Source organism: Myodes glareolus, chromosome 15 (genome assembly GCF_982192425.1).
Source record: "Myodes glareolus chromosome 15, mMyoGla1.1, whole genome shotgun sequence".
Classification (NCBI taxonomy): domain Eukaryota; kingdom Metazoa; phylum Chordata; class Mammalia; order Rodentia; family Cricetidae; genus Myodes; species Myodes glareolus.
The window spans coordinates 39,892,952-39,902,869 of NC_142040.1; the positions used below are offsets into that span (position 1 = coordinate 39,892,952).

The 9,918-nt window shown below is 49.0% G+C and overlaps 1 protein-coding gene across 1 annotated transcript; it reads left to right on the forward strand.

The window, feature by feature from the left end:
* The first annotated feature begins 1,866 nt into the window (after window positions 1-1,866).
* On the forward strand, window positions 1,867-9,472 carry Mcidas (multiciliate differentiation and DNA synthesis associated cell cycle protein). The gene is made up of 7 exons (XM_048442849.3): window positions 1,867-1,983; window positions 2,078-2,174; window positions 2,356-2,447; window positions 5,698-5,770; window positions 6,281-6,522; window positions 7,456-7,566; window positions 7,722-9,472. The coding sequence occupies exons 1-7, from the start codon at window positions 1,867-1,869 to the stop codon at window positions 8,154-8,156; spliced, it is 1,167 nt and encodes a 388-aa protein (XP_048298806.2). The 3' UTR covers window positions 8,157-9,472.
* The last annotated feature ends 446 nt before the right edge of the window (window positions 9,473-9,918 follow it).

Consider the following 9,918-nt stretch of genomic DNA (forward strand, 5'->3'; position numbering starts at 1 on the left):
GTGGGGGACCCAGAACAAAAACAAACAGTCAAAACAAAACCAAAAAAACCACACACACACACACACACACACACACACACACACGCACGCACACAAAACCCTAATTTGTCTAAGCACTAGCCACTGGGCATATAAAGCGACTCCTCTTCCCAACTCTGCTGAGGTAGGTGTTACTGCTGCTTTTCTTAAAGGCACATCTGGTCTGGTGGGGTCTAACCTCCATCCTTGTATATTTTCACACCAAAGCCAGTGTTTGCTCCCCGCCCCCCCCACCCCTCATCTCAGATGCACACACTCATTTAAGTTCCTGTAAAAAGATCTTTTTTACAGGGGCTGGAGAGATGGCTCAGCGGTTAAGAGCATTGCCTACTCTTCCAAAGGTCCTGCGTTCAATTCCCAGCAACCACATGGTGGCTCACAACCATCTGTAATGAGGTCTGGTGCCCTCTTCTGGCCTTCAGGCATACACACAGACAGAATATTGTATACATAATAAATAAATAAATAAATATAAAAAATTTACTCACCATTTAGCTTAATTCAGCTAATGGATGCAAATAAAAGGTCCTTCCCATGGTGGTGGCACACGCCTTTAATCCCAACACTCAGGAGACAGAGACAGGCGAATCTCTGAGTTCGAGGCCAGAGCGAGTTCCAGGACAAGCTCCAAAATGACACAGAGAAACCCTGTCTCAGAAAACAAAACAAAACAAACGTCCTTCCCTTGTGTTATTAGATGTAAGGCAAGAGCAAGGTGGCCAGCAGAAAGGTATGCAGATTCCTTTTTCTGATGCTTGTTTACATTGAATTGATCTGGGTGGTCTTGGAGAAGGTCCCCTCACCCAAAGATGCTCCATTCTGAGAGAGGTCTCTTTGTAGTAGACTCAAAATCTTGAAGATACTTCTTTCAGGGAGAGAGGAGCTGACTTGGAGATCCTGTGTAACTGCAGGGAGAAGCCAGCTGTAAAGAGGACAGCCAAATGCTAGGACAGCCAGCGGAGGCCACCAGGGTTTTCCGGGATTTGGAAATGTCCACGGTAGGGATTTTCAGAAACCGAAGTAAATGTCACTCCCCCCCTTTTTTCCCCGGAGGCAGTCTTTTAGCTCAGGTTGGCCTATGAACCAGTATGCAATCCAAGCTACCCTTGAGTAAGTTTGAATTTACGGCAGTCTTCCTGCCTCAGCATTGCTCCCCCCCCCCCCCCCTTAAAAAATGCTTAGGCACCATTTCCAGGGAAGTTGCAAGGCTCAGGTACGGAGCGGAGTTCTTGACAGTAGGCAATAATGAGAGACCAAATGAAAGCCATACCCCCAAATCCAGAATGTTGTTCAGATTTGAGGACCGTTTCTGTAATTTGGAGGCTGGCCTGGGAAGGCCCTATCATTTCCCCACTAGAACCTTCTGGGAAAATTTCGGAGTTCTGCTTTGGCGATTGTCACTCCACACTTTGTGGACCTTGTGTCTGGAGTGGTAAGACAAAACAAAGAATCATTAACTTTCACATCCCTGCTGCCCATAAATTGGAAAGCCAGGAACCGGTGGCGCCCGCCCTCCCTTCCCTCAACCCTCCCACCCCCACCTTCGCCTGGCACAGCCAGGATGCTGCGGCGCCAAAGGGAGCTCGCGGGCCGGGCCCCGCGCTCGCAGCTCCCGGGGGAAGCCAGGTTGCCAGGTTGGTTAACGCCTCCGCCCGTGCGCAGATTGTCCCGGGCTGAAGGCGCCACCTCTGGCGCTCAGGCGCGAGCCACCCCTCCCGCGCAGCCCTTCTCCTCCAGGCCCTCCCTTCGCTCCTTCCACGCGCGCGCCGTTGCCCATCTCTGGCACCAACAGGTGCAGGAGCGCTGGGTGTGGGTCACCATCCCAGGATGCAGGCGTGCGAGGGCAGCGCAGCCGGACGCCGGGCCTTCGACAGCATCTGCCCCAATAGGATGCTGGATCTGTCTCGGCGGCCACTCGGCAAGCCCGGGAAGCCAGAGAGGAAGGTGGGGATGCTCGCTGTAGTCTTGGCTCTGGCGGAGTCTGCCAGCCCTACGCCCCGACAGCTGACCTGAGTTCCCCGTTTCTGTGCCCGGCTAGTTCGTTCCTCCGTGGAAGTCCTTCTCCGGATGCGGCGGCGACAGCCCAGTGTCGGTGTACGAGGATCCTCCAGACACAGAACCGGCTGCACTGCCAGGTGAGCCCCGAGGCACCTGCACGATCTCTCGATATCTTCGATTATGCAGGGTGGGTGCGGCACACGCGATCTGCAGCCCCTTTTTCCCCGGGCTCTGAAGTCCTGGTTGAGGGTCCTGGCGGCGACCTGGCAGAGAGGCTGAGGGTTCGCTGGGTGCGTGTCTCTCTATCTTCCCGCGCAGCCCTCACCACCATAGACCTGCAGGACCTCGCAGACTGCACCTCGCTACTTGGCCCCGAAGCGCCATCTAGTGCTGATTCTTCCGCCTCGCAGGTACTCTTTCCCTTGTTTGGCTCTTGGCCCTCTACAGATCCAAAGGCAAAACTGGTGGGTTTATATCCTCTAAGGTCTCAAGATGGACTGGGAGCACAGGCACACTCAGCATATTGTGGGAAGTCAAGCATCCCAGATCCCAATTTTCTCTTCTCTCCTAGTTTGTTATTAAGTTCTCATTTTCGGGGCTGGTCTGGCCAACTTTTACTGCAGGGGCCCTTTGTTATTCTAGAACAAGGAAATTCGGAGCTGGTGGGCTGAGGAACCACGTGAATGGGCACAAGCTCACAGGATAACTGTTTTGTTTGTCACCCACTTCCGGTCTCTCAGGAACCATTTATATTTCGTGGGTACCAAAGGACTATCAAAGTCACGGCGGAAAAGGACAAAGGTCTCTTAAGCAAACTGGTGGAAACCACTCTGTCTGCAGAGACGGACACCCAGCAGCTGGCCACTTTAAACGTTTTATTCCGCTCCTCTGTTGGAGCCCACAAGACTCTACAGTGACTGCACAGCTGGCAGACCAGCAGGCAGATCCCTGAGAAGTGTATACGTTACATGTCCACATGGAATAACCCATTTTGCAGAGTTGAGGGAACACTTGTCTTTTGAAAAAGTCACTGTCATATCTGTGGAAACCTTGGGAAGCCATGATTCTTCCCTTCAAAATAGGATTCATTCCCTAAACACCTGAGCAGTGTGACTTATGCACAGGCAATGTAGTGACTTTGCTCCAGTTCCCAACACCATGAGGCCTTGGAGCAATGGCATTCACTCTTTGGTCTAGCAGTCAAATTTACATAGAGTCAGCCCCACAAAATTACCTGCTAACAGGCCACATAGAAATTTCTAGAGAAGATGGCACTGAGCAGGAAGGCAGCATTCCCCCACCTTTGCTAGCAAACAAGTCTGGGCGTCCCCAAACTGGTTATTACAAGAAATTAGATGAGGAGAATGGGGGAATCCAGGATTCAGGGATGTTTAGTAAACTTTAATAGTTTGGAATGTCAGATACTTCCTCTTGAAAGCTGGCTCTTTCCTGGGTCGGGCCACCTGTTCCGGAGTACTGCTTTGTTGGGTTCTACCTGCTCTTTTTGTGACTTTATCACAAATTATCACATATTATCAATGTCCTTGCCTATGGAACTTTCCAGCTATGTCTGTAAAAACTAGAAACATCACGGAGATCAGCCCGTACTCTTCTCCTCTTCCTCCTCCTCTTCCTCTTCTTCTCCTTGCTACTTTTTCTGCTTCTTCTCCTTATTCTTCCCCTTACTCTTCTTCTCCTTATTCTTCCTCTCCTCTGCGCCCTCTTCACTTCACTTTCTCCCCTTGTGCAACACCTACAGAAGATGCAGAGGTAATGTACTTGAGTTAATTTTTTACCCTTGCCTTCCATAAGACATCCAATCCTGAGTCCTGAGGGCTACTGAGGCTGGTACTCAAAGCCCCCATTTCTCCCCCCAACATTCTAGTCCCTTGCCATCTCGGGGAAGAGAGACTCTCTCCTTTTCCTCAAAACCTCCCTACTTCATCCCATTTCTACCTCTTGCCATCGCTGACACATCCCAGACAAAGAATGGAGCCTCTCTGCCTCAGTGCCTCAGAGGCCAGGGACTCAATTCTTCTTTGGTGGCACACGAAGTGTCCGGAAGGACAGGTGGTCTTATCCAGACGAAAACCCAAGGGAAGAGGACTCCTTCCAGGTTCCTAACAGCAGGTGCTGGGACCACAGGGTGCATGGGAACAGGCCCAGCACAGAACTCTGCAAAATTCGTGACCACCGTGAAGAGGGAGTTGAGCAACACGTCTAAGGACTCCTCTGCCAGCCTTTCATGCCCTTAGGGAGGAGCTCAGGGTACAGGTGGTACCCAGAAGCGGATCTTAAGAAAAGTGATGGGAGGGACCACCACCCTGCAGAGCCTGCTTTATTCTTTTCAGATCTGATGCTCAAATGAAGAAGTCAAGCCTGGGCCTCTCACCTAACCCAGAGTCCTCAGTGTCCAGGAGCTGCTGAGGTCATCTGTCCTCTTTTGTCCATAAGGGACTCTGGTACTTGACAATAGGGCCAGAAAGAAGGTTAGAATTGGAGTTTGTTTTGATTTCCCAAAATATGTGACTAGGAAAGAAGGGCTACCGGGAGAACAAAATGATCAACCCAAAGATAAGACTCAATAGTGGAATCAGTAGACATTACTGGTGGGCTTCTGGGATGGATCCTCTCACACCAGCATCTAAGAAAGTCCTTTCCCCTTTCGAACTCTGGCCTCCAAGGAAGCGGGGATTCCCAAGGAGACAGACAATGAAGCGTCCATGCCAGGCTGGTCACTAGGCGTTGGGTAATCCTTCTTCTTCAGGATTCTGTCTCAGAGGAAGAGGAGAAAGCATTCTGTGGAACCTGCCTGCTTTCCACACTGGTGGGAGGGTTAATTGAGAGATTATGGAAATAGGGAAATGTCATCAACTTGAAATGCTCATCCCTTAAGAGACTAGGAAGATGCCTGGACCCCTACCTTCTTACCATTTCCTTCTCTCTCAGGCACCTGGGAACCCTGGTCAGGCAACATGGATGTGTGTATCCCACCATAGGTGAAAAGCCAACTCCAACTTTTAGAGAAACTGAGAAAACAAAACAACAACCCATCAACAACAGCACACACACACTAACAACAGCAACAACAACATACACACGTGACACCATAGCTGCTACAGTCTCCTGAACATACCTTTCATAGTTTCCCTGACCCCATTGGTCACAGCCCCACCCTTCCCTTTCCTTTACTGAGGTGGTTAGTACCTTAAGCCTAGACTTTGGAGGCCTTGGTGCCTGTCCTGGTGTTAATGCCAAGCTTTTGACTATTAGATTGGTAAGGGTAGGGGTGGTGGTGGTTTAAGTTGGAATTGCAATTTCATGGGTGAACAAAGAATATCAAAAGGAGTCAGCATGGCTGCCTGATGTCCTGTGAGGAAGCTCAGGTGGGCTGTTCAAAATCCAGCCGGACTGGCAGGGATGAACGGCTGCGTCTGTGGTATTTGAGACTTGCAAGAGCAATGCTCACACTTGCCAGCCTAAGGTAAACCTACTGTTCTATGGGTGAGGTGAAGATTATTATTATTATTATTAATTTTGTGAACCAGAGTGCATGCAGACTAACCTTAGAAGCTTCAAGAATGTCTGTCTGTCTGTTTAGAATTGTTCTCCGAAGCCCAGACTCAGTGTTGACTGGCTCACACCATTGCTTTGTTTTAGAACCCTTCCTTGCAAACTGAAGAAGATTTCAGCCTGCAGAATTTCAGAGACACTGTGGATGGTCTCATTGCAGGCAAGTGCATTCTCCTTGCAGTTAAATGACAGAAGGAACGTCACCTACCAAAACCATACACTTCAGATCGTGTCAAGGTGAAGGTGGTCAGCCCAGCCGCCTGACACTGGCCAGCCTCTCTTTCACCAGGGGGTCGGACTCTCCCTAATTGAGAATATCCTTTCCCTAAAATGGGGAAATTATGTCACGTGGTCTTTAGGCTGTGGGTTTCTCAGTGTAGGTTCTGGGGATGAGGTACCCATTCTGCGATATGGTGGGACAGAAGTTAAATGACAAGTTTCTACAGAGAAACAAAACCTTGTATGCTTCCCAGGCCCCAGGAGGTTTGCCTGAGTTCCTTCAGATTAGCTCAGCAGGTGCTTATGAAAAAACAGTAAGACAGACCAGGAATCGTAGACTTTGCCTTATGAAGAAAAACTCATACAACCCAAATGTCTGGGAAGCATTTTGTCCCCGTGGCTAGTTGGGCACGATCTGGAGGCAGCCAATCCAGCTTTTGCTTTCTCCCAGATTCATCTTCTTTGATGTCGCCTCCCCTGACCGATGGTGACTTTCCCTTTTCCCCGTGTGATGTTTCGTCTTTCGGGTCCTGCCTCTCGCCATCGCTGGACCCTCCTGCCTTGGGGTCTTCACAGCTGCCCCCACCACCCTGCGCTCCAGACCTGCAGCCACCGCCAACCGAGCAGTACTGGAAGGAGGTGGCCGACCAGAACCAGAGGGCACTGGGGACTGCTCTCATAGAGAATAACCAAGTAAGGACACCGGTGGCTAGGAATCTTGGGGTGCGGTCAGGGCCTAGTACAGAGCACAAGTTGGGAATTGTAAAGGTTGGCGCGCACTTCTGTGGGCCCGAGGTTCTAACAGCCGGTATTGTTCAATGGACCCAAACTGGTTCTGAACTCACTAAATCAAGATGATCGCACCCACCGGACGTTCATTTCTCTTTATTTTTGATTTCCTTTTCTTCTTCATGCCCTTTCTTTTCTTTTGGAAAACAGGATCTCCTGTAGCCCAGGCTGGCCTCTAACTCCCTATGTAGCAGAGGATGACCTTGGTTGAACTCATCCTCCAGACATGCATCTCCATTTCTGGTTTATGGGATTCTGGGTACCTAATCCAGGGCTCCATGCACAAATACTCCACCAGACAACGCTACACTCCCAACCCCTTTCTTTTTCTTGAACTTGCCATGCAGCACACACAGGCTTGCCTAGAACTCTGATTCTCCTGCCTCAGTTTCTCCTTGTGCCGGGATTACAGATGTGCACCACTGCTCTGGAGTCCCGGCAGATTGGTAATAGTGCTAACAATATTTATGGAAGTTTTCTATGTGCCTGACTCTGGGTTTATCAATTTACTTTCTTCTCTCATTTGATACAACACAGAAGCTAACCAATCTCACTAGCCCCATTTTTATAGATAACTAAACTGAGACTTGAGGGGGTTGAACTTCATAGGGAGCGTCTGTTGTCCAAATCAATACTCTTGACTACCACCTAACAACACACATTTAACTGAGATACGCTTTATAGCAACTATTTTTTTTTTTAAAGTCAAATAATTGGCTACTGTCAGAACAAAGGCCCGTGGGTCCTCGGTCCCGATGAGATGTCAGGGTCTGAGTTCAATTTCTGAAGAGTAGACCCAGCATTGTGGCCTCTCTGATGTTAGACGTCCTACTGCAGCTGCACGTGACGCTGACTCAGAAGCAGGAGGAGATCGCCTCGCTCAGGGAGAGAAACGTGCAGTTGAAAGAACTCGCCAGCCGGACCCGACACCTGGCCTCAGTGCTGGATGTGAGTGGACAGGCGTGAGGGACACCGTTGGAAGTGTAGCAGCGACGCCTGTGATGGGGCCCCTGGGTGTCCCCTGTGTAGCGCGCCCGGGGCTCTTTCTGTCAGCGCGGCTCCAGGCGAGTCCTCCTGGCTCCAGGGCTCTTCATCTTTTACAGAAGCTGATGATTACGCAGTCCCCACCAGAGCCCTTCCAGATCAAGGCGACGACGAAAAGGAGCCTGGAGGAGCTGTTCTGTGCGGCGGACCAAGCAGGACAGGGTTGCTCAGAAGTGGACGCCATCCTTAGGGACATCTCCCAGCGCTGTGATGAGGCCCTGCAGAACCGCGACCCCAAGCGACCTCGGCTGCAGCAAGAGCCAGACAGCAAGAACTGCAACTCCAGGAACCTGCATGGTGCCTTCCGAGGGCTGCACACCGACTGCAGTGCCAACTCTGTGAACCTGAGCCACAGTGACCTGGAGGAGGGCGGCTCCTTCAGCACACCCATCCGCAGCCACAGCACCATCCGAACACTGGCTTTCCCCCAGGGCAAAGCCTTCACCATCCGGACAGTCACCGGTGGTTACAAATTCCGCTGGGTCCCCAGCTGAGCAGGGATGTGGTTTCTCTTAAAACACTGCCCTGTGACCAGACGGAAGCTTCTACAAGTCAGTGGGAACAGCTAGATCTGTTTCTCCGCATCTGGTTTCCAGAATCCCCTGCAAGGTCATTGTGAAATACCAGAATGCCTTTCTGAAACTTACTATTTCTTTTTTCCAGAAACAAAAAATGGTCCTGAAATGTTGACAGCTGCGCTCTGAAAAGCTCACCTCTCCGCGGTGAAATTGTGTAAGTGTGTGTATACACACGCGCACGTGCTACACACACATCACAGTCCAACTTAGAAGTATTTTCCAGCGCTTTGAGTTTTTGTTTATTTGTTTGTTTGAGCCAGATGTCACCTGGCCCAGACTGACCCAGGCTTGCCATTATAATTGCTTTGAACCGCGGGCTTCCACCTCCTGCTTGCTGGGATTACAGGTGTTCGCCACCACACTCGACTGGCTTTAGCTGCGTTTTAAAGTCATGGGTGTTCCAGATTTGTAAGAAGGGAGAATAGTGCAAAGAAATGATTTTTTTTCCACTAAAGGGGCTTTCTTGGACTCATCCAGTCACCAGTCATTTAAGGATTCAAGACCCAGAAGCCTGTTATCTGTGTGAGGATTTCAACATTGGACTCAGTTTCCCGCAGTCTTTGGAGCACAACTAACTGTGTCACGAAAAAACAGGCAAGGCTACACAATTAGGTACATGCTGACGCAGGAAAGGCGCTAAGCGCATTTGTTTAAAGTTACTCCCCATAATTTGGGAAGATGTGTAGCAGTAGAACTGGAGAAATGACTCGCAGTTCTCCCTCTAAGGGTCCCCCCTGCTCCCTGGTCAGCTTGGGCAAGCCTCCAGACACGTTGCACCACAGTGCACAGCTGGCCCTTCAGTCTGAGTGGACATACCGGGTAGCAGGTGGGTTGGTTAAGGTGGCAAGACCCGCTCCTCCAGTCTGTCGTGGGTACTGTTATCTGTATTTAAATAGTCATTTAGAAACAAAAAAAATTGATAAAATAGACCATGTTTCCTCATATTTTGTCTAACAAATGAACTGAAAAAGTGGGTTGTTCAGATTTTTTCCCCCCATAGGCTCAAATATACAGTTGCCACAGGTCAGGATCATAAGAAACAACAACGAAGCCAAAAAACAAAATAAATGAATAAAATTTTTTAAACCTGTCATGATAAACAATGACCCTCCCACTCTTTGCTTCTCATACTGAATTACCTTCAATGATCATGTACTGTAAAATATATTTGGTTTCTTGTATGTCTAACAAAATAAACTTGATTTCTTTTCTATCTTGTATCTAGATTTTAAATAACCACACTGCTATTATCTGTCATTTTACAGTTCTGCAAAAACTTTACCGTGCTAGTGACCAGCAGCTCTGTCATCTATTATTTTTAAAATATATTTTTATTATTTTTAAATAATAATATAAGATAATATTTTTAGAAATTCATAAATGTGTACAATGTATTTTCATCATATTTGCCCCTATTCCTCCTCTAACTCCTCTCAGGTCCACCCCCACACCCCACCCTCTCTTAGCTCCCCATTTTCTTCCTCTTCTACATAACACACCAAGTCCAATTCTCCTTCATCCTTTGGAAAAGGATCCTTTGGAAAAGGGAAGAAAGCTCTCTTTTGAACTAATGGCACAAAAGTCAAGTTGCCTCCTTGACTGAGACAGCTTTGCATTAGTTCACAGTAGAATCTAAAGACTAGAATCTTTCCTCTACCATTTATTGAATGATTGATGG

Bases quoted from the DNA above. Each gene is read 5' to 3' on its own strand.
- Mcidas (XM_048442849.3), top strand. From the start codon at position 1,867: ATGCAGGCGTGCGAGGGCAGCGCAGCCGGACGCCGGGCCTTCGACAGC. The intron at 2,448-5,697 runs GTACTCTTTCCC...GCTTTGTTTTAG, and splicing joins CTGATTCTTCCGCCTCGCAG to AACCCTTCCTTGCAAACTGA. The intron at 5,771-6,280 runs GCAAGTGCATTC...GCTTTCTCCCAG, and splicing joins TGTGGATGGTCTCATTGCAG to ATTCATCTTCTTTGATGTCG.